Source organism: Aegilops tauschii, chromosome 5 (genome assembly GCF_002575655.3).
Source record: "Aegilops tauschii subsp. strangulata cultivar AL8/78 chromosome 5, Aet v6.0, whole genome shotgun sequence".
NCBI classification, from domain to species: Eukaryota; Viridiplantae; Streptophyta; class Magnoliopsida; order Poales; family Poaceae; genus Aegilops; species Aegilops tauschii.
The window spans coordinates 384,701,128-384,725,625 of NC_053039.3; the positions used below are offsets into that span (position 1 = coordinate 384,701,128).

The window sequence follows — 24,498 nt, forward strand, 5'->3', positions numbered from 1 at the left end:
TCTTCTTGGGAGCGGACCGCTCTTCGGGCTGCTCGTCTTCGACGGTGGCCACCTGCCGACTGGTGGAAGGCGGCATAGGGGCCTTGCGCTTGTGGTCGTTCTGGTAGGGGCGTCGGTTGGAGTCGCCAGCCGGCGTCTTGGGAGCCGGAGCGAGCACCTTCCCAGAGGCGTCCACTCGGAGCTCGGTCTTCATCGAGGAGTCGGCCGTGGCGTACTTGTCTGCTATGACCAGCAGCTCGTCGAGGGTAGTCGGCTCGTCGCAGAGGAGTCGGTGCTTGAGGAGGGTGCCCTCTCTGCACCCGGCGGTGAAGTATTCTATGGCTTGAACCTCGTGCACCCCCTCGCAGGAGTTGCGGAGCTCGGCCCACCGCGTGAGGTAGTCGCGAGTCGATTCGCTGGGTCCTTGGACGCACAAGGAGAGCTGGCGGGGCTTGGGAGGCCGCTTGTATGTGCTGGTGAAGTTGCGGACGAAGACTTCCGTGAAGTCTAGCCAGCTGTTGACGCTGTAGGGCTTGAGGCTGTTCAGCCAGGTGTGTGCCGTGCCTTGAAGCATGAGAGGGACGTACTTCACGGCGACGCGCCTGTTGCCGTTTGCTATGCTGACCGCGGTAGAGTAGTCGATCAGCCAATCTTCCGGCTTCACAGAGCCGTTGTACTTGGGCGTGTCTCTAGGGAGTGAGAACCCTTTGGGGAAGGGCTCGTCGCGGATGCGGGGGCCGAAGCAAGGCGGGCCGACATCATCTTCTTCTTCTAACGCCAGGGATCGCGCTAGGCGGTCGATCCGGTGGCGGGCATCATTCTCGCCGACTCCTTCGCGGTGTCCTAGTCGGCCACCGAGAGTCGGATGCGTGACCGGCGGCGGGGTGGGATATCTCTCCCCACGAGGCGGGGGGGGAGGCGGATTGCCTTGGCGTTCCACCGCTCGGGGGCGGCCTTCTGCATCGCGCTCAATGGTGATTCGAGTCCGGCTGCGGCTAGCAGCCGGCTCCTTGTCTTTCCTCGCACGGGCGCCGCTCGCAGTCGGCGACCGGGATGTCGCGGCGTGTTCTCGGCGTGGGGGAGGACTCTCAGAGCGGGCGCCGGCTTCATGCCGTTCTGCGGCCGCGTCGATCAGCTGCTGGATGCGCCTTGTCATGTAGGGGAGCTCGTCAGCCCCCAGCCCGTTCAACTCTTCTGCGGCCGCCTGAGCGGCACGCAGGTTCTCGAGTGGCGTGGCGTAGACTGGGCGGTCTGCCCCCAGCATGCTGGCAATGGCCGCGCCGCGCTTCTTGACGAGACCGGCTCGGCTCGGCCCGCCATGAGGCGGCGTACCAAAGGCGGCGCGGTCGACTTCGCGCTGGTGAGCCTCAGTGAGGCGTCTCATGGAGGCTATCTTCTGGCCCTCCGCGATGAGGGCGAGGCGGCGTGCCTCCAGAGTCTCGGCGTCGGCATCGGCCGGGATGGGGACGGACAAGTCGTGCAGTGCCGCTTGCAGGGCGTCGTGGGCGTTCTCGCCCGAGTCAGCGCCGTGGCTGATGACCAGCACCTCGGTGACAGCGCTGCTGCCACTGTCGGCTCGAGGGAGAGGGTCGTCGAAGATCACCACGTCGGTGGGGAAGGCGTCAAGCGATGCCGTGTCGGAGTCGACAAGCATCGGGTCGGTGGAGCCGACCGACTCCAAGTCCACAGCAAGCTCGCTGGAGACATGAAGCTGGTCGAGGAGGCTGACGAGGCGGCTCTCGGGGTAGTGGGCTCGTCGGAGATGCGAGTCTCGCCAAGAAGGTCGGCGAGGCAGCTCGCCGCGTAGGCGTCGTCCACGCCTTGCTGCGCGTCAGGGCAAGCGCCATCGGGCGTAGCGGGCTGGCTACGCTCGCGGGGAAGGAAAAGTGTTCCCGTCCAGAACAGGTCTCCGGACGACGGTGCACCTGGCCCCACGGTGGGCGCCAAATGTCGGGTGGTAGGTGCGACATATGCCAACGGATGGCTTATCATTGTGGGAGCCAGTAAGACATCGCCGGTGCCTGGAAACGGGATAAGGCGAAGACATGCAAGCCGACGGATCTTACCTAGGTTCGGGGCTCTCCGTGGAGATAACACCCCTAGTCCTGCTCTGCGGGGTCTCCGCATGATCACTAGATCAATACAAGTAGCTACAAGTGCTCCTTGAGCTGTTTGGCTAGGGGAAGAGAAGGGCAAGGCTAGCTCTCCTTTTCTTTCTATGTGGTGTGTGAAACTATGTGAGATCAACCCTTTGCATGGGTGTCCCGGGGGGTTTATATAGGCCTACCCCCCAGGGGTACAATGGTAATCCGGCTGGGCGCGGGTCCCAGCCGTCAGTGTCTGTGCTCGCCGGCTTCTCCGCCGGCCATTGGGGCCCGCCGACTGGTGGGTCCCGCCGGCTGCCGCCTCTTGGCCGACAGGCCGGCCCCACCGCTTGGGGGCCTTGTCGGCGGCTGGTTACTGTTGCCTCGCCTCTGATGACGAGGGCTTTGTCGAGGTAAGCGTGGCTATAGTGCCGCCGCCTTGCGGGCTCTCACTGTAGCATCACCTCGTCTTGTCTCCTTAATGATGCACATGTTTCAAGGGAGGGAGGTAGCCGGCTATTGGGAGCCGGCTACGCCCCTGGCCGACTAGGGGAGGCCGGGCCGCCTTCGAGCGTCTCTCTGGCTAAAGGGGCCCGCCCCCGCGGGCCGTACTGGCGCCTGTCGTGGGTGACATCGAGGTCAACATGGCTACAGTGCCGCGCCGGACGTGGGATGGCTGACCCGTACGGCGCCCTGTGGCCATGCCTGTTCCGGGATTCGGGGGTAGTGGGTTGTACTGCGGCCACGCCCCGTCTTATCACCGTTATGTGGGTGCAGCCCTAATGGGTGCAGTCTTGGCCGGCTTCTGGGAGTCGGCTCTCTTCATGGCCGGCTTCTGGGAGTCGGTCCTCTTGGGGCCGGCTTCCTGGAGTCGGCCATCTCGTAGTTTTCTTCGGAAAGGTTTTTGAGGCCGGGTCGCCTTCTGGTAGTCGGCCCTGGGGATAGCCGGCCGGAGGAAGGCGGCCCCATGCTCTGGATGCTTGAAGGCTCGAATGGCCTGATAATTCGTTGAAGAGCCAGGGGGAGTCGGTTAGGCTACCCGTGGCCATTTACTCCGACAGAAATGTTCAAATCGCTTAGATTTTCAAATGAGTTTCTTCCTTTTCACTTTCTTAACACAAATTTTGGAACAATAAACCCCCTACCAACGAATAAGGCGGAAGATTTTTTTACCATAAGTCAAACTTTTTATATTTGAGCAGGTCATATAAAAATATATGTTACCTGACTGATGTATTGATATTAATTGGGTACTATATATGTTAATATTTTTTCCAAAGAACTTTGTGAAACTTAACAACCTGACTTATGTTTCCGGGAGGAGGTCATAGTATTTAGCTGTACAATGAGAAAGTATTATCATCACACTACAGTTTTGTAAGTGTAGTGCCTAACTTTAACGACCGAGGGTAGGAAATTTTATGAATACCGTGTGCCAGCAAATTAAAAAAAGCACGAGGTGATGAAATACTCCCTTTGTTTTTATTCACTCCGCGTATTAGCTTTGACCTAAGACAAACATTATAAAGTTTGACCAAGTTTATCAAAAACAATCTAAAATTTCACAATAAAAAATATATATAGTATAAAAATATATTGAATGCTGATTCTAATGGTATTGACTTTGTTGACTTTGGATTGTGGATGCTATTTTTTTATAAACTTGGTCAAAGTTTAGAAAGTTTGACCCGAGACAAAGCTAATTTTTTTTTGCGCCCTGGGGGGGGGGGGGTGGGTGGGGTCAAAGCTAATATGTGAAGTCACTCTTAAACTCTTGAACTCCGATAGTAATTAACCTTTTCCATACCTGCTAATGTGTTTCTTCAATTCTTTGGTCCGTTCGCGCGCACAGGGTAGCAGCAAAAAGGTCGTGGTTCTCCAGTTTTTTGTTTCGTTCACGCATATAGGGTAGCACCCAAAATTCCCATATAAGTCCTCCCATATTTTTTTTTCATAAATTTATTCAAAGTTAGGGTGAGGGAGGGGGCATTGGCCCCCTCATCTTAACACATAGCTCCGCCTCTGCTAGTATGTTGGGATATTGTATTTATGATGTAAATATATTTTTCATATCAATTGGACCATCCCGGCCGAAAATCCAGGCTATGCCACTGTTAGTAGCTTAATGTAGAGAGTATAGGCCAAAGCAAACTACAATCACCATCATTTAGGTTCCAAGTACAGTACTAATTATTCGTAGAGCTAAAGCAACTTAGTAGCTTAAGAGCATCTCTAGTGGATGGTGTATATGGAGGTGGATGCTAAATATACACGATCAAAATCAAAAAATGTTTCCCAGTGGATCGTGTATCAGGTCGTGTACCTATACACGTCGCTCCCACGAGCCTACCTGGCGTGGGACTAAACACGACCGAACCATGCTCGTGGGCTCGCGAACAGAAGGGAAAAGAAGAGAAAAAAGCCTCCCGCTCCCGCTCGTGGGCGGCGGAGCGGTGGGGGGGAGGGGGGAGATGCAGGGGTGGCGGCCGCACGCCCTGCAGCCCGATCTGGCGGCGGCGCCGGTGCCGGCACGCGCCCTAGTTTAGCCACTGGACTGGCGACCTTCTCGAGCAGCAGGGGCGTTCATGTACTAATTTCTAATGCCAGGCATTTGCGGTTCGTTTTTTTGGGGGGTAATCTTAGTTGTTCGTCTAGATGTAGTGTAGAGTTGCATGTGCTTGTCTTCGCCGTGCGCTCGGTTGGTTTATCAGCAAAGTTAAGATGCGCAGCCAATAGTTCATTAGTTACGATTTTCTGGCAGTTTACAGCGGTTGTATTTTCGGCGTATAGTTAGTCAGGCGTAACTTTCTGCCCTGTAATGCTGTTCTTTCTTACAATCTTCTGTCCATGTATGTTGTGTGCCTTCCCCTCTATTTCCACTGTTCTATTGTGTAATTGTCCTGTCACTAAAATTGAGTTTTGTCTCTCATGTTCTGAATTTCCTCTTTTTCCTGCACTTTTGCTTCACGGTTCATTGTAATTTCAATAGCATTTCTGCGGCTGTTGTTGACCATCTTTCAAGTTTATTTTTGTACTAGTATTTGAGATCTGTCCATCATTTACTATCATGTGGAACTCTTTTCACAGTTAAAATGACCATGATTCACTGTGTCCAGTAGTCGGGTTTAAAGTTTGCTTACAGCTCTAGTACACTTCTATTACACTTACTGAGGACTTGTATTTCTTCTTTTTAGGTCAGTGTAATTTGGTATTCTCTGTGTTTTGTTGTTCCTATGATCTGTCGCTCTGTCAGCCTTTGTAATTTGCGCCTATGTTATGTTACAGTACCTGACGACGTTAACTGTAACTCCCTTTCCTTAGAACTGTAACTACTGTAGTAACACATCCTTTTTCATTGTCTAAGTTGGGTAATTTCATACCCTTATTCCTTCTATAATTTCTTCCCTGCATGTGAATGTATAGCACACAGATGTACAAGACTTTTTTTTTACAGTCCTCTAGTAACCGAGTTACTCTTGTGTGTTTGTTCCTATACTGTAATTGTTTCGGCGCACACTACCATGACTTAATGTTTACAATAGCTGTTTGCTTTGACTCTGATAGTCGTTGTATGTTTTCTTCAGAGGTACTATTGGTTGCTTGCAGATGGATGCTGACCAAAGCTTCTTGGACACCCTTGGTTTTGGTTACACGCAAACACAACCAGAAAGTCCAATTGGAGAGCAGGCAACTCCATCAACTCAGCATCAAGCAACACCATCAACGCAGCAACGTTCTGCAATAATAGAGAAAGGAAAATCCAACAAAGGAAAAAATTGGTCTAGTGATGAGGACAAGGTTCTCATAGCAGCATGGGCAAATACAAGTTTGGATATTGTTGGGACTGATCAAAACCGAGATGCTTATTGGGCTAAAATTTCAGAGTACTACAACACACACAAGGAATCGTCATGGCCGGAGCGTAATCCTAATGCAATCAATTGCCGTTACACATTGATTAACAGAGAGACCTCCAAATTTTGTGGTTGCCTTCAGCAGATTTTAAATAAGGAAGAAAGTGGAAGGACTATAGCAGAAAAGGTATGCGCAATATTCTACTTCTATATGTGATGTGCAATATGTGATGTGCAATATTCTATATGTGTTGTGCATTTGTATATGTGGTTGCCTATCTTGTACTTCTATTGTGATGTGCAATATTCTATATGTATTGTGCATTTGTTAACAATATATTTATATGTGCAGACAAACGATGCACACATTCTGTTCAAGGAAATGGATGTTAAAAAAAAACGGCCTTTCACATTGATGCATTGCTATATAGAGTTTGCAAAGTATCCAAAAATATAGCTGTTGGAATATACACGTCCAAATTTACACGTTCCACTGAAAAACTGAGAGGTGTATATTTTAGCAAGGTGTATATATACACGTCCATATTTACACCATCCACTAGAGATGCTCTAAGGCAGAGAATGCAAGAGGATGAGTAGCTACGTGCGTAGAGAGAGCATCACAACTTCAGAGTTGGCTTCTTGCGCGGCCTTCCTGGCTATCATGCGGCACTAATGGGAGGTGGCACGGCTTTGTCTGACGAAGTCCAAGAGAAACCAACTGCATCGACGACCATGATCCAGAGGATTGCATCTAGGACGGTTCCATCTCGGACAGACACTGCCACGAGCCCACGACAGACGACACTAAGGATAATTCAAAACAATTAAAGAGCAGTCTCAGCAAGCACATCGTGCGGAAACCCTCTTGTGCCGGTCATGGAGATCACATTTGACTTTCAATTGAGATGACTCCAACAATAAACTTTTTCTTCTTAATGAGCTGAACAACTTTAATGTTCAACACTTATCCATCAGAGGTCATCTTGAAGGCACAATCGGGCGACCAAATGTGCAGAAAATATTGAAAATCTAGTTTTCTGCCTGAAAGTTGCAAACCCGAATGTGACCTATTCGATCTGGTCGTTGCTCGTGCGAAAATTAGTACAAGAAGTCAGGTGATAAAAGAGCCCCGTGGACAGTGAGAAAAAGAAAAGGAAGGCTTGGACAATATCCCTGTGAAAACTGACGAGCTGCGAGTTGTCAGAAATTTTTTGAAGAGTCTTGTGGAAACTGACGAGTTACAAGTTTTTAGTCATGCATATTCAACCCGAACAGAAACCTGGCCGAAGGGCATGCCGTGCATAGTTGAGCCGCCACCTCTTGTCCTCCTTCCCAAGAAAAATTAGGGTTTCTCTGCCTCCCATCGGTGTTGCCACCACTCCGCCTCATCTCAAATGGCCTTAGGGCCATGGGGCACGGTGGATCTAGATCCTTGTCGGCGGGAGGGCTCCTTTTTTAGATATTTCTTCAAGTTTCGTTAGGGTTTGTGTCCTGCTCAGGAAGGCGAGACGGCGGCGGCTCTCTGAAAATGGAATAAGGTTCTCCCCACTTAGCCCCTCTCATGGCGGTGCGTCTAGTATCATCAGTGGACGTGTGCAGGTGTGTCTCCGGTGGATCTGTCTTTGGTGTATCTGCTCGCATTTGGTTGTCGTTCGTCTACATTTGTGTGTTTTTAGGTTGGACCCTTCCGATCTACGCTACTCTTCATCGACGACGATTGCTGTTCTGGTGCGCTGGTCCTATGGGATCTTAACACAACGACTTTCCGACTATCTACTACAACAAATTTTGCACTGCTCCAGCGAGGGAGGGGCGATGACGGCGGCGCTTCTTCAGCTCGCTTCAGTCCTTGTAGTTGTCACTAGATGCTACAGATCTGGATGTAGTTTTTATTATTTCTGGTGTTCGTTGTATTGCCATGATTAAAAAAGAATAGATTAGAAGTTTTCTTGAAAAAAGTCATGCATATTCACGTGGACACACGTGCTTTAAATTATCAGTTTTGTTAAAGCAAATGTAAATGCTGAAAGAGCATGCGGTGCCCCCATGTTTGGTTTTGGTAATTGATGACAATCTCTATGGACTAATGGTTGCCTTGAGTTATATTTGAAGGATTTGTCCATAGGCATTTCTTGAAGTCCATGTGTTGGTTTCAAGGAGTTTATGTGGTGACCAAGGTGTTATTAAGGAATTATCCAAAGATTGGTCATGTGAGAGTAGAGCTTATTGCAAGCATGTCTTGAAGAAGAAGATTGTGTGATCATTCATGTTTACCTTCAAGACATCATCCAAATAAAGAGAGTTGGAAAGAGTCAAGGTTGATCAAGACTAAGTCAAGAGTGAATCAAGTTGATCAACACACAAAGCGCACAAGATGTACCGAGAGGGATCAAGCGATCCCATGGTGTGGTAAGCATTGTCAATTACGCTTTGTGTACTAACCCATGATCTTCGTGAGAGTTCTTTGTGGGGTTAGGTTGCTGTGTGCAAGTTCAAGTGAAGCATCATGAAGAGATCAAATGCTTGAAGCTTGCCGTCCATTGTGGCGACAATGGACTTGTGAAGATGTTGCGGTGTGCAAGTTCAAGTGAAGCATCATGAAGAGATCAAATGCTTGAAGCTTGCCGTCCATTGTGGTGACAATGGACTTGTGAAGATGTGCGGAAGAGTGGCTCACCCATAGTGGAGTATGGGGGAGCAATCAACTAGTCTTCATCGAGCCAACACAACCAAGAAAGGTGGTCTAACTTGAGGGAGTCAAGATCGTCATCATCTAGCTCAAGTGGACCATGTGCAAGGCAAAGGTTTGCTCTTGATAGGTTTTCTATTTTACCGGTCTCCTGATGGTAGTTGGGAGACCGGGTTATAGGATCGATTGCCGTACTATCAAGGGGGGCTCTCGATGAGTAGCTTGATCGTATCGTTCATAGAGAGCTCAAACCATTGCATCCTTGCATCATCTTTGTTGGTTCTTGTTTGGTTCTTCTCTTTGTGAGTTTTGGAGCTTATGGTCATCTTGATGACAAGCTCGAGTTCATCGAAAACGGAGTTCACTCGCATCTTCTATGATGTTTTCGATGTTGGAAGTTATGCCGGTTCTTCTCGGTTGGAGGTTTCACTCCTCTATTTGTTGGCATACCTCCCCTGCCTCTTCTTATTATAACCAGTCGATGTTTTGATGCTACTCATCGTCTTGTATCCAACAAGCTTGAGTTTGCTCAATTCGGAGCTCATATGAAGAAGTTATGGCAGTTCTGGTTTTCTCCCTGCGGTAGTACCGCGGCCAGAGCGGCAGTACCGCTTGTCGCCCCAAGCGGTAGTACCGCTGTCCAAAGCGGTAGTACCGCCTATGGCCATAAGCGGTAGTATGGCTACGGTTCCGCGCTGGTACCGCCTCGATTTTGGGTCTTGCATTTTTCGTGTCGAGTTTTGCAGTAGTTGCACGGCAGTAAGGCACGGCAGTTCCGCCTATAAGCGGTAGTACCACCCCGATGGGCGGTAGTACCGCCTGTAAGCGGTAGTACCGCTCCGGTCGGGCGGTAGTACCGCTACTGCATTTTTGGTCCCGTGTTCTGCTCCTCCAGCGGTAGTACCGCTGGGGTGCGCGGTAGTACCGCTTATAAGCGCTACTACCGCCCCAAGGTTTATGTTTGGTTGCTCCTTTTCCCTGCTTCTTTTCCCTCGTGGAGCGGTAGTACCGCTCGTGTGCGGGCTGAGCACATAACGGTTGGATTTTTCCCCTTCTATAAAAGGGGGTCTTCTTCCCCAATGAACCTTATCCATTAAGCTCGTGTTCTTCCCCATTGTTGACCTTCTTCGAGCTTACTAACTCTCAATCCCTCCATGGATTCTTGCTAGTTTTTGAGGGAAAAGAGAGAGGAGATCTAGATCCACATTTCCACCAATCACTTTCTTCTCTATGTGAGGGGAACCCATTGGATCTAGATCTTGGAGTTCTTGGTGTTCTCCTTCTTGTTCTTCCTCTCATTTTCCTCCCTAGCATTAGTTGCTTCGGTGGGATTTGAGAGAGAGGGACTTGGGCACTCCGTGTGCTCTTGCCATTGCATTTGGTGCATCGGTTTGAGTTTTCCACGGTGATACGTGGAAGTTACAAGTTGAGAAGCTTATTACTCTTGGGTGCTTGGTGCCCTTGAGCTTGTTCCTCTTGGGTGCTTGGGCGCCCTAGACGGTTGGTGGTGTTCGGAGCTCAATCATTGTGGTGTAAAGCTCCGGGCAAGCGTCGGGGTCTCCAATTAGGTTGTGGAGATCGCCCCGAGCAATTTGACGGGTACCGGTGACCGCCCCCAAGGGTTGCCAAAGTGTACGGGTTCGGTGACCGCCCCAAGGGTTGCCATTTGTACGGGTTCGGTGACCGCCCTCAAGGGTCCCTTAGTGGAATCACCGCATCTTGCATTGTGCGAGGGCATGAGGAGATTACGGTGGCCCTAGTGGCTTCTTGGGGAGCATTGTGCCTCCACACCGCTCCAAACGGAGATTAGCATCCGCAAGGGTGTGAACTTCGGGATACATCGTCGTCTTCGCGTGCCTCGGTTATCTCTTACCCGAACCCTTTACTTATGCACTTTACTTTATGATAGCCATATTGTTTCTTGTCATATATCTTGCTATCACTTAGTTGTTTATCTTGCTTAGCATAAGTTGTTGGTGCACATAGGTGAGCCTAGTTGTTGTAGGTTTTGTGCTTGTCAAATTAACCGCTAGGTTTATTCCGCATTTGTTCAAGCCTAAACCGTAATTATTTTAAAGCGCCTATTCAACCCCCCTCTAGGCGACATCCACGATCTTTCAAATGCGCTATAAGTATTATACGTCTAAGTCCTGTCATTGATCTTACGCGGAGATTTGTGTGGATATTTACTTTTCCTTTTTTTCTATTTATACTTAATTAACTCACTTAGATATGAAATAATTAGAGCACATCTAGATATTCCTAAACAAACTCTTAAATTAATCGATGCACGTGGGTTGCACATGGTTCTAGTAATACTTAAAAAACACTGCATTCTCCTTATATATTGGTCTCCTTCCATGCTTAGCGGTATGGTACTAAAAACTATTCGAGCCAACTCGCATAGTTGATAGTTCTATGTCAAGCTAGTGTGTAAGAGCATCTACAGCCAGATTTGGCAAATCCGGCCCCTCAAACGTCCGCGGACGCGTCCGGACACGTCCGCGGGCACTGATCGGGCACCCCTCAAATATTATGCCGCACATTCATATACCGCAAATTTCGATTCTCAAATTCATGTAATTCATGTATGTCAATCATACAGTACAAACTGTATGAATGCCAAAGTTCAATACAAAGCAAAGCAAATCATAGTTCAAGAAACCAGACATGGCAGAATGAAATCAACGTCCGAGCATGACGAATGGCCTCGGATCACTGGCTGGGCGTCTGCTCCAAGCGGAAGGCGTCCTGCTCTGCCTGCATCCGGGCAGCCTCTTCAGCCTGCATCCGGGCTGCCTCCTCCGCCTGCATCCAGGCTGTAGCTGCCCTCGCCGCCTCGTAGTCCCTACGGTCGTTGATCTCCTTCCTCTTGTCTGCAAGCCACTTCTTCGCATGCTCATCCAAGAGGGTCTCGTTCGCCAGCATGATCCTCGCATCTTCCGTGTCGCGTGAGGGTTGCAACCTCTCCTTCTCAAGCTCTATGTCGCCAAATGTCTTGGCCTTCTCGAGCTCCCATTTGATCGCCGCTTGTTGCTTCTCCAACTCGATCTTCTCCCTCTCAATTTTCAGTTTCTTCTCCGCCCTCTTTCGGTCCCACTCTATCCTTTCCTTTTGCGCATTCAACATGACCTTGTACCTCTCCTCCTTCTTGTTCTCTCTCACTGAAAAAATGCCCATCCATGTGGACGACATTTTGGTAGCCGCGGCATCATGGGCGGCGCGTGCCTTCTCCCACTTGTTTCCCTTGACTTGACAGTTGTCCTTTGGCATGGTGGCTTTTCCATTCGTGACGACAGCATTGTCCTCTTCATCGTCCAACCCAATTGATTGGTTGGAGATTGAGCCATCATTCCTATTCTTGCCGGACTTGAGGTCGGCCACAACTTGGTTCCACTTCGGCTTGCCATTCAATATGACCCAACAATGGCTAAAAGCAAATGGCTTCTTCTCCACCTCGTGATACAAAGTGGCCGCCACCACCGTCTAGCAAACAACATATGTATGAGCACAAGAATGCAAACACAAGAAGCATATGCAATGGACGACAAGATGAGGCAATCGAGATTACGTGAGTTGCGACTCCCATCCTACTTTGAGGGCGTTTGGTCACTTGTGGGTAGTAGCCGACATACTTGTTCACTTCCCCTTGAATGATCCCCCAACGATGTTGGAGAGATGCCACATTGCAAGTGGTCATGATAGGATGCGGCTCCACATACTCCTTTTGCTCGTGATACTCCTTCCAAATCTTCGACCAATAGGTGTTACCCTTTTGCTAGGTGCCACATATTGGATCCATCGTTGTGGCCAACCAAGCTTTGACCAACAAGATGTCCTCAAATGTTGAGAATGTCGGACCTCTTGCCTTCGGCGTCTTGGTCTTCTTCTTGCTCGGATTGGGATCGGATGTTGTCCCAACTTCAAATGTGATGGTGGCCTCCAATTCATACTCCATTTCGGTCAGATTTTCATTGTCAATGATCATGTTCGACAAGAACGCCTCCTACATGATTAGAGTTTACAAGCGTTCGTCATGAGCGAAATGAACTAGCGGTCTATGCTAAAAATCTGATTGAACAAGAGCAAATAAAACACACCGACTCTTATTCGGTCATTCCGTTGAACATGTCGAGGGCAGCCCGGGCACTGCCGGAGCCCGTGCTCATTCGCGCCCGAATGAGCTGCGACGAATCACACACGTCGACTGCCTGCGTCTGCGAGGTCGCAAAGCTCTCCGGAATGGCCTAGGCGGCATTCGAATCTGTTGGGGAACATAGTAATTTCAAAAAAATTCCTACGCACACGCAAGATCATGGTGATGCATAGCAACGAGGGGGAGAGTGTTGTCTACGTACCCTCGTAGACCGTAAGCGGAAGCGTTATCACAACTTGGTTGATGTAGTCATACGTCTTCACGATCCGACCGATCCAAGTACCGAACACACGGCATCTCCGAATTCAGCACACGTTCAGCTCGGTGACGTCCCACGAACTCACGATCCAGCAGAGCTTCGAGGGAGAGTTCCGTCAGCACGACGGCGTGATGACGGTGATAATGATGCTACCGACGCAAGGCTTCGCCTAAGCACCGCTACGATATGACCAAGGTGGATTATGGTGGAGGGGGCACCGCACATGGCTAAAAGATCAACTGATCAACTTGTGTGTCTCTGGGGTGCCTCCCTCCCCCGTATATAAAGGAGTGGAGGAGGGGGAGGGGGGCGGCCTCCTAGGCGCGCCCCAAGGGGAGTCCTACTCCCACCGGGAGTAGGACTCCAACCCTTCCAAGAGTAGGAGTAGGAGGGAAGGAAGGAGGAGAGAGGGGGGAAGGAAAAATGGGGCGTCCCCCCTTCCTTGTCCAATTCGGACTAGAGGGGGAGGGGGCGCGCGGCCTGCCCTATTCACCCCTCCTATTCTCCACTAAGGCCCAATAGGCCCATTACACTCCCCGGGGGGTTCCGGTAACCCCCGGTACTCCGGTATTTGTCCGAACTTATCCGGAACCCTTCCGAAGTCCAAACATAGTCATCCAATATATCGATCTTTATGTCTCGACCATTTCGAGACTCCTCGTCATGTCCATGATCATATCCGGGACTCCGAACTACCTTCGGTTCATCAAAACACATAAACTCATATTACCGAACGTTAAGCGTGCGGACCCTACGGGTTCGAGAACTATGTAGACATGACCGAGATACGTTTCCGGTCAATAACCAATAGCGGAACCTGGATGCTCATATTGGCTCCTACATATTCTACAAAGATCTTTATCGGTCAAACCGCGTAACAACATACGTTGTTCCCTTTGTCATCGGTATGTTACTTGCCCGAGATTCGATCGTCGATATCCCAATACCTAGTTCAATCTCATTACCGGCAAGTCTCTTTACTCGTTCCCTAATACATCATCCCGCTACTAACTCATTAGTTGCATTGCTTGCAAGGCTTATAGTGATGTGCATTACCGAGAGGGCCCAGAGATACCTCTTCGATAATCGGAGTGACAAATCCTAATCTTGATCTATGCCAACTCAACAAGTACCATCGGAGACACCTGTAGAGCACCTTTATAATCACCCAGTTACGTTGTGACGTTTGGTAGCACACAAAGTGTTCCTCCGGTATTCGGGAGTTGCATAATCTCATAGTCATAGGAACATGTATAAGTCATGAAGAAAGCAATAGCAATATACTAAACGATCAAATGTTAAGCTAACGGAATGGGTCAAGTCAATCACATCATTTTCTAATGATGTGATCCCGTTAATCAAATGACAACTCATGTCTATGGCTAGGAAACTTAACCATCTTTGATTCAACGAGCTAGTCAAGTAGAGGCATAGTAGTGACTCTCTGTTTGTCTATGTATTCACACATGTACTAAGTTTCCGGTTAATACAATTCTAGCATGAATAATAAACATTTATCATGATATAAGGAACTATAAATAACAACTTTATTATTGCCTCTAGGGCATATTTCCTTCAGGATCATCCTCTGTCCCAATGGGGTCGGACGGCGTAATCCGCGTAGGCGCTCGGAGGAAGGGGTGCGGGGATCCGGGCGCGGCGGAGGAGACAACTGCTCCACCACGTCTGAACCTCCCTGCGACGCCGTTGTCGCCTCCCTCTTTCGCTGTCGGCGTCGCTGCAACTTGCGGACGACGTTCTCTGCCTTGCAAGTCGCATTCGACGAATTGACGCCATCGACAGACGAGGCGGACCGCGTCTCCGTCGCAATGGTGTGGGTCGGGCTGGACGACATCTCTGGCGGTGGATAGGAATCGGAGGTGAGGATTGGGAGCAAGGCTGGAGGACGGCGAGGGTCCGGGCGCCGGAATGGTTGGAGGGCAGCGAGAGGAGGAAGGGTTTGATGAATTTGGTGCAATTTGGGATGGGGTCTGGCTGTCGGGTCCGACGTGGTGGGCGTGTCTGGGCGCCCCATATTTGGGTTGGATATGCGGGGTGCCCGTCAGCCCGGGCGTTTGAGGGGCCCGTCTAGATCAAAAAATCGTGATCGGACAGTGACCGAGCAACCTGCCCGGACGTATGAGGCGGGTTTGAGAGGTCCGGTTGTAGATGCTCTAAGACAAGTAGGCCAGTCCGAAGTCCGAACTAGTTGTTGGTACGTCCAATTTGCATTGCGAGATGTGCGTATAGTGGATGAAGGAAAAAGACAGCAGAGTAAGTCCGCCTGCACGGGCTAGTGTTTTATTGTAGGTTCACAACATGCACTTTTGAATTTGGACTCTACGGTTGTGCAAATAAGACAACTGATTATGCATAGACCGAATGTAATACTTAAATCTTTTAAGTAACAAAGGTCCTTTTTCGAAAAAATTAAGACAACTAATCCCGGAAAAAAAAAAGACAACTGGTAAATAAATCAAGGTCTGCCTCAAGTTGTTATTTTTTGCCTAAGTTTTTCTTTAAGACACCCAAAGAAAATTTTATAGGAGTATTTGATATTTATTACGGAAAACAATGGAAAGAGCGGATCGACCAGTACAGAATAAAATTACATTGCAAAGTATATTATCCTTCTTCTTTCTCCAATTACACGCCGTCCATCGAAGATTAAAAGCTGCACTGACAAACTGTGAAGGAAAAGGACACTTTCGCCATTCTTGGTACTATTGTAGGAAATTAGTGATGCTCTCTTTGAAATTGGGCCGCTTAAAGCTCCAGGTCCTGATGGCTTTCCGGCAAGATTTTTTCAGCGCAATTGGGGAATGTTGAAGGAGGACATTATTCGTGCAGTTAAAAGGTTTTTTGATACAGGTATGATGCCGGAAGGTGTTAATGATACGGTAATTGTCCTTATACCAAAGGTAAAGAACCCCCAATCGATCAAAGAATTTCGGCCTATCAGCCTCTGCAATGTTATTTATAAAATTATCTCAAAGTGCCTAGTGAACAGATTGAGGCCGCTCCTTGATGGTATGATTTCTCCAACACAAAGTGCTTTTATTCCTGGGAGATTGATATCTGATAATGCGCTTATAGCGTTTGAATGTATGCACTCTTTAAACACTCTCAAGGATGGGCGGGGTGAGTTTTGTGCGTATAAACTTGATCTAGCTAAGGCTTATGATAGAGTGGATTGGAATTTTCTGAAGTGTATGTTGAGTACGCTCGGGTTTGCGAGTGGATGGATAAAGTGGATTATGGCTTGTGTTACCTCGGTGAAATTCTCTCTTCGCTTCAACGGACAACTCTTGGAGTCATTTACGCCTTCATGTGGTATCAGGCAAGGAGACCCTCTATCTCCTTATTTATTCTTGTTCGTGGCCGAGGCCCTCTCTGTGTTGTTACAGGATGCGTGTAATAGAGGAGCGCTGCTAGAATTCAAGGTGAACAGGCATGCGCCGGGTATTTCACATCTATTGTTTGCATATGATTGTCTTTTATTTTTCAAGGGAGCCATTGATCAAGCGTTGACAATTAAAAATATTATTTCAACCTATGAGAAAGGGACTGGCCAATTGTTGAGCCCAGATAAATGCTCTATCATGTTTGGTAAAAAATGTAGTATGGAAGTTCAAGTGGCTGTTATGGTAATTTTGTGCATTACCGCCGAAGGATTTGAAGACAAATATCTTGGTTTACCGGTGCCTCAAGGTCGAATGAAGGCGGGCAAATTTCAATCCACTAAGGACAAAGCTCTCAAAATACTATCGGACTGGATAGAGAAATATGTTTCTTGTGGGGCGAAAGAAACGTTGATTAAATCTGTTCTGCAAGCTCTTCCGGTGTATGCTATGGGTATTTTTAAATTCCCGGCGTCTCTGTGCGAGGAATTATCTCAGATTATAAGGAATTTCTGGTGGGGGGATGAGGAAAACAGAAGGAAGACTCATTGGTTGGCTTGGGATAAGATGACAAAGCCTAAAGCGGAGGGTGGTATGGGTTTTCGGGATCTCAGATTATTTAACCAGGCTCTTTTAGCGAAGCAGGCATGGAGGCTGGTGGTGAATCCGGAATCTCTGTGTGCCAGAGTGATCAAGGCAAAATATTACCCACAGGGGCATATTTTAGACACAGCTTTCCCGCAGTCGGCCTCTCTCACATGGCAAGGTATTTTGCATGGGTTGGAGCTGCTTAAATCCGGAGTTATTTGGAGAGTGTGTGATGGGGCTAATATTCATATTTGGAGAGATAATTGGCTTCCTAGAGCTTCTGGACTTAAAATCTCTGCAAAGAAGAATAGAACTAGAGTTAAATGGGTTGAGGAATTGTTCATGAGTGGAGAAAGGAGATGGGATGAGGAGCTGGTTAGGCATTTATTTTACCCTTATGACGCGGATGAGATTTTGAGGATGCGGATCCAATCAAATGGGGAGGCAGATTTTGTTGCTTGGCATTATGAAAAGTCAGGGTTGTTCTCAGTTAGGAGTGCGTACAAGTTAGCGCTCACCCTTAAGGATAAAAAAGAGGATGAGGGGCAATCCAGTGAGGCGGTAGGGACGGAGAGGAAAATTTGGAATATTATTTGGAAGGCAAACATTCCTCAGAAGATTCGTATTTTTGCATGGAGGGTTGCTTCCAATAGCTTGGCCGTACAGGTTAATAGAGTGGCGCATCATCAAGCCTCTGTTAGTACGTGTTCTATTTGTGGCATGGAGGATGAAAATACCTTCCATGCGCTTGTCTTGTGCCCGAAGGCGCGTGCGCTTCGCATGGCCATGAGGAACATTTGGGCTCTACCTGATGAGGAGGTTTTCAGATATACGGGGTATGATTGGTTTATTGTTCTCCTGAGTCAATTAAACCCCGTAATGCGAGACCAAATTATATTCTTATTCTGGAGGACCCGGCATTTGAGAAATGATTTGATCTTTGGTAAAGGAAAGGAATCAGTTTCAGCTTCTGCTTGCTTTGTGGAGAGTTATTGGGCGTCCTTTGGTGCATATCATTCTCCGAGGCCGGTGGATGTTCAAAATAAAGGAAAAGGGCCGTTGGTCCGGATTAGCGGAGTTCCTAATTCTCTAGATGCGAGTAGTGGCTGGTCCCCGCCTCCTGCAGGTTGGTTCAAGATTAATGTCGATGCTAGCTTCGTGGAGTCCATTAGAGAAGCCAGTGTGGGGGTGGTGGTCACGGACGAGGAAGGGGAAGTTATTGTTTCGTCGTGGGATTTCATTGGTGCCTGTCAAAGCGTGGAGGAAGCGGAGCTTAGAGCTTGCATTGCCGGTCTCTACATAGGTATTTCTCTTCATAATCCTATAATTTTAGAGACTGACTGCACTTTTGTGGTAGCGGCTCTTGCATCGGGGGACTATAACAGGTCTGCTATGCGTGACCTGAAGATGGAAGCGTTGAGTATCTCGAAGTTGATCAACAATCTTCAATTGTCAAAGATTAGTCGCACGACCAATATGGTGGCTCATTTAATCGCTAAGTATAGCTTTGACAATAGAGTAGATGGTATTCTTGTAAATGATGTACCGCCCTGTGTGGTGAATATTGTATCGAATGAGTGTACTGGTGTGGTTGGTTAATTAATATAAGTTGGTGTTCAAAAAAAAAGAGACGTTAACGGATTGTTTTAATCATTTTTTTACTCGACAAAAAATGAAAATCAATTTAGACGTTACGTGTCTAGTGCCGCTTCGCATAAGATATAGCACAACAACTTGGAAATACTACAGTTAATCTAAGATTATCACATAATGAACTTGGCGCTTGAAGCAATCAATCCACCTGACACAAACCCATCTCCCCCGTCCCGCGTCGCCTCTGCTCTGGCGACACGGGGGAACCCCCACCGGCGCCGCCACCTCTCCCCTCATCCCCCTCCCCCCGTCTCGTCGTCACCTGAGAAGCCCGCCGGCGAAGCCCGGGCAGGCTCCAGGAAGGGTGGCGGCGGGGCATCTCGCTGGATGGCGTGGCGCGCGAATCCCGGCCGCTCGGGTGCGATTCGGCAACGGCAGGCGTCGCGGAGGCCGCTCCGGGTGTTCGGCGGCGTCGGTCATTGGTGTGGGTCCCTTGCTCCGGCGCAGGCGGAGGGACGTGGCAGAGGGACGGCGGAAGGTGCGTGGCGGCCGGATTCGGCCGGCCTTGGTCGGATCTGGCGTGGCTGCGGCTGGGCGCGTCGTCGGAGCTGGCTGGCGGGGCGTGGGGCGATCTGCGGTGGACGCAGTGGTGCGGGTGCTGGCGGCGCGGCTGCGCCTCGCCGGAGCAGCATGCCGGGGCGGCGGCCTCCTCTAGAGGGGTCGACCGGTTGGTGGAGACGGCGGTGCGGGCCCAGGACCCGGCAGCACGTCTGCTCTTGGCCGGGGGGTCACGCGGGACGGCCTCAGCTGGGACAGGCGCAGGAGCTTCCCCTCGGTGCTCTGCGGTGCTGGTTTGGTGGCCAGCTGGTTCGGGCTTGCGGTGGTTGAGCATCTCCGGGAGAAATCCTTCTCCGGCCTCTACCGGATCCGGCGACGGCGACGCCCGCGGGCGCCGCACTCTTTCTTGGAAGCGTCGTTTTGGTGTGGTGCTTCTCCCGCAGCCTTGGCTCCGGAGGGAATCCTCAGATCCGCGGGATCGGGCGATGAAGGTGTCTCCACGTCTTCTTCCTCCTTGGGGGCATCGTCTCGGAGCCGGCTACAACCGGAGACCGGTGGAAGGCGGCATCTTCGCCGCGGTGGATGGCGGCATCTTCGCCGCGTGGTTGCTGAGGCGGCTGTTTCGGGGGCGCTAATTTCTGTTTGGCAACGATGATGGCGTCGAGAGGAGCTTGGGTTACGGCTCGGGCTTCGGTAGTCGGATCTTCACGGCGTGTCGGAAGTGCTCTTTCGTGGGTTGCCTTGTTGCTCTGAAGTCGGAGTTACGGTAGAGCGAGTCCAGGTGATGACGATGACAGGCGCTCGGTGGTCGTTTGCGGCGGGCACGGTCGGCGCAAGTCCTGCATATTTTCCAGGCGATGATCATCGTCAAAGTCGGAGTTGTCAGTTGTTCGTGCGTGTGGCCATCTGTTGGCATGTGCCGTCGTGGAGTCTGTTCCATGTCGGTGGCCAGGTTGTCGTGGAGTCTGTTCCATGTCAGTGGCCAGGTTGTCGTGGAGTCTGTTCCATGTCGGTGGCCAGGTTGGCCGGTGCCCATGTGTTTATGGGTTGGGTTGTTTCGGTTTTAGCCCGGTTTTTCATCAATTAACCGAGTCTTTTGCCTCGTTTCAAAAAAAAAAAATCAATCCACCAGACCGGCAATGCTAAAAAGAAGAAGACCGGCAATGCTACAGACAAGTACACAATATACGCATGTTAGCTTTGAAACGTGACTAATTCATGAGCCACAGAATATTATTCATATTCAGTTAGAAATGGGATTATCCTGATTGAGCAACTTGCAGACAGTCCTCCTGACCCATAATCCGCGAGAGATTCATGCTAACATGGAAGATCTTTTTTTTTTTTGCAGTGAAAAGTTTGCCATATTGCTCTCGCTAAAGAATTCATAGTCCTTCCACGGGACAACATAAAAAAGCAGTAGTGATGGACATCAATTTCAACACTAGCCACTTCGTGAGTTCAATGCCACTTTTTGGGGGGTAAGAACATCGTCATCGTCATCAATCTCAACGACACCAAACTGTCACTGCCGTGCATCTGAAAGCACAACAACAGTTTAACACATGACAAATCCTAGAATTTAGTCGGGAGGACCAGCCTCGCTGTCCTCGGCCGGAGAGCTTGGGATCTCAGTAAACCAACCGATTGAAGAGAATGGGGCCGGCATGTCGAAAAATGGGGAAAATCCTCTGATCCATCGGGATTCAGCCATAACGACTAGGAATTGAAGCCTGGCGCCCCGCCTAAGCACCGGCGTTGTACATGCCCTTACAGTTTCATAGGGCAACTGGAGCCAGTCTATGTGCCCTATAATTGCAATGCATTTCAGTAGTTACTTATACATGGAACAACAATGGTTAAACTGGTGTGTAGCACCAGTTCTAATGAGCCAGATAGTCCGAAGGATGATGGAGCCCTCGGCCACGCCAACTCAGAGTAGTCAAGAGAAGACAGCCTGACGACACACATACACGCATGCTACAGCCTCAGGACCCCTACTGACCTGACTGTAAATCTAAAAAATGTTAATAGGATCCATGCATGTTACGAATGCATCCAAACACTACTCCCTCCGTTTCTAAATATAAGTCATTTTAGAGATTCCAATATGGACGACATACGGAGCAAAATGAATGAATCTACACTATGAAATATGTCTATATACATCCGTATGTAGTCCATATTGAATCTTTAAAAAGTCCATACTGAATCTCTAAAAGGACTTATAAAGATGCAGTAGGCCCTATGCTACACCAACTCAGTACACACATACAACACTACAGCCTCAGGACACAAATACATAGCTTTGAACAAAACTCTAGACCCGATTTCAGCGCAAACTTGGGTCCATCAAAGAACAGGATTCATGCATGTTATTTCTACCTCCAAACACTAATCAGAATTTGACTCCACCATGATTCATTGTGCAGCTGGAGTCGGTCTATGTGCCTTGTAATTGCTATGCATTTTAGTAGCAATCTGTAATAACTATAACTAGAATATATGCTCTCCTAGTTGTTTGCTTCAAATCGAGAGAAGCTGTGGAGGAAGATGACCCACCACACATACACACTACAGCCTTATAGGACATTTACATAGCTTTGAGCAAAACTCGGACCCAATTTCAGTGCAAACTTGGGTCCATCAAATAACAGGATCCATGCATGTTATGAATGCCTCCAAACAGTAATCAAAATTTGACTCCACCATGATTTATTGTGATACGGTCTATGTGCCTTGTAATTGTTATGCATTCCAGTAGTTATTTGTAATAACTACTCCCTCCGCAAAAATGTCTTATATCATGGGATGGAGGGCGTAGAATATATGCTCTCCTAGTTGTTTGCTTCAAATCGAGAGAAGCTGTGGAGGAAGATGAGCCATCACACATACACACATGCTACAGCCTTAGGACAGTTACGGACTTAACTGTAAACCACAAAAATGTTTAACAGGAAGCTAAGCTAGACAGACAACAGGGAGCTCAAAGACAATTGCAGACAGGCCGAGAAAGACAGTAAAATATGCAATGACACCTCAGCAAGGAAATGCGTTAAACGTCTTTTGCAGTATTAATTCATAGGACGATAAACTTGAGTAAAAGGAGTACAAAGCATTTAAAACATCAGCATAAGCTGTAGCAATATGATTCAAATACTAGCAACGAAGTCACTGCCTAACAACAAAGTTCCCAAAGTAATTTTTACCGCCTCAAAGCTGCAGATCATCTGTTGGTCTCACCGAGCAGCCTGCTGTGCTGCTGCATGCCCTGGATCCACGACGCTCTTTGCTAGCATGTAGGTCCTGGCGTTGAGGTTCTTCATGCTCTCAATAATCTGCTCATGGACATCAACACGATTGGTCGTCATGATGAGAGTTCCCGTCACTGAATCAATCTTGGCATCTAGCTTGGAACTCTTGACCATGTTCATTATCCACAACTCGGCTTCATCATAGGTCATGTTCAGCTTCTCCGCAAGCACACCAATATCGATGCAGCGATGTATACGGCAGTAAGTCTCAAAAATGAACAGGCGAGCATTTTCAAGGAACTCGTCTCTCAGAGGAACAGCGATGCCATTCCTCTCTTCAACGCGCTTGCCCAGGAAAGGATCATTCAGTATAACCTGCTCGCACTCGACGAGCTTCTGCTGAGCGCCATCAAAATCATACTTGACATACAGGCACTCCAGGAACTCAATGATGGGATCCTTGTAGCTGTTCTGCTCCTGCTGGATGACCTTGATGAGTTCCTTAAGCATGTTCCTTCTCCTCTTGTTGACAACAACTGCAGCAGCAAGGTACCTCAGAAGATGGGGAGCGTTGGTCTGGATAGCATTGAGGTACCTGTCCTGGAAGAAGAGGTCGATGATCCCGTTCCTTCCATTCTCATGGTTGAAGAAGATGAAGAGGCTCCAGTGCATCAGCCATATCCTGCTGTGGAGCTGGTTCACAGGCGACGAGGTGAAGCTGCTGGAATCAATCATCTCCTTGAGCCTGTTGAGCTCCTCCTGCGCGACATCCCAGTTCTGCATCAGTATCTCCGCCGCCAGCTTCCCCCACAGGGCACTCAGGCTCCTCTCGCTGTTGGTGCACAGAGCGCGGTACTGGGACAGGAAATCGGCGGCGTCGGAGTACATCCCGCACTCGTACTGGAACTTGGCGTACTGGTAGAGGGCCTCGATCTGGTCCGGGCCGATCTGGTGGCGCTCCTGGAGCATGTGGAGGTTGTACTGCTTGTCGGCGTGGAGCTCCTGCACGAGCTGCGGGCTGGAGAGGAAGGCGACTATGGGCGCGACGGCCTCCTGGAGGGCCCGGAGCCTCTCGACGACCTCGGAGCGGCGGGCGACCATGTCGGCGGGGACGTCGTCGGTGCCGTGGAGCGACTTGTGGATGTCCATGGCGTAGTCGACCATGTTGGTGCCGGCGAGGAGGCGGATCTTGCCCCGCAGGATCTCCTCGTCGGCGTAGACCCCGCGCTCCTGGAGGAACTCCAGCACCGGGAGCACCAGGTGGGGGTCCATCCACGCCGCCACGCTCGCCGTCAGGTCGTGCTCCGCCATGGCTGTCTCGGGCGAGGGGATGAGAGCTAGGGTTTCTAGGGTTTGTGGGTGGCGGCGGCGGCGGGTGGAGGGAGGGAGGGGGGAGACTGGCTGGCACAGGAGAGGTATGCGATTCTTGCTATAAGTTGGAAAAAGAAAGCAAGACGTGACCCTAGTTCCCTCCCGCTGTTTGGGCCGGGCCTATTGCCGCTCTTAGTAGGCCGATTACATAGAGAGAAGCCCAAAGCTCTTTTTTCCACTTTTCGGAGTCCTGCTGTCCCGGTTTGGCGCCTTAAGTTTTGGGGAAAGTATCGGCTGCTCCCAGCTTTATGGTGCTCTCGGTGCTCCAATGTTAAAAAAGTATTTTATATGCTTCAAAAAAATTGTGAATGTTCATAAGGAATGTGAATACAACACCTAAAAATTTCAGGTCAAAACTCGAATTGCACATTAAGAAACAAAAAAGACAAATCCAAATGTAAATAGTGTCAAATGTTGGTTTTGTCTTTTTTACACTATTCATGCTAGATTTCACCTTTTTGTTCCTCAATGTGCATTCCGAATTTGGACCGGAAACTTTTAGAGGATGTAGTCACATTCCTTGCAAACATTCATATATTTTTCTAAAATCTTTTGAAACATTTAAAAGTGTGTTTTTTACATTGGAGCACAGGGAGCACCATAAGGCTGGGAGCACCCGATACTTTCCCCGTAAGTTTTGCTATAAAATAATTCGGCGCCTTAAGCGCCTGAACCATTCCCTAGCGCTCACGTGGCCCCGCTCATAGGC

The 24,498-nt window shown here is 49.2% G+C and overlaps 1 protein-coding gene across 1 annotated transcript; it reads right to left on the minus strand.

Annotated features, from left to right (window-relative positions):
* Window positions 1-22,215: 22,215 nt before the first annotated feature.
* On the minus strand, window positions 22,216-23,845 carry LOC109750994 (eukaryotic translation initiation factor 3 subunit E). Its single transcript, XM_020309909.4, has one exon. The coding sequence runs from the start codon at window positions 23,727-23,729 to the stop codon at window positions 22,404-22,406; it is 1,326 nt and encodes a 441-aa protein (XP_020165498.1). The 5' UTR covers window positions 23,730-23,845; the 3' UTR covers window positions 22,216-22,403.
* Between the last annotated feature and the right edge of the window lie 653 nt (window positions 23,846-24,498).

Excerpts from the sequence above, each read along its gene's own strand:
- LOC109750994 (XM_020309909.4), bottom strand. The coding sequence starts at position 23,729 with ATGGCGGAGCACGACCTGACGGCGAGCGTGGCGGCGTGGATGGACCCC.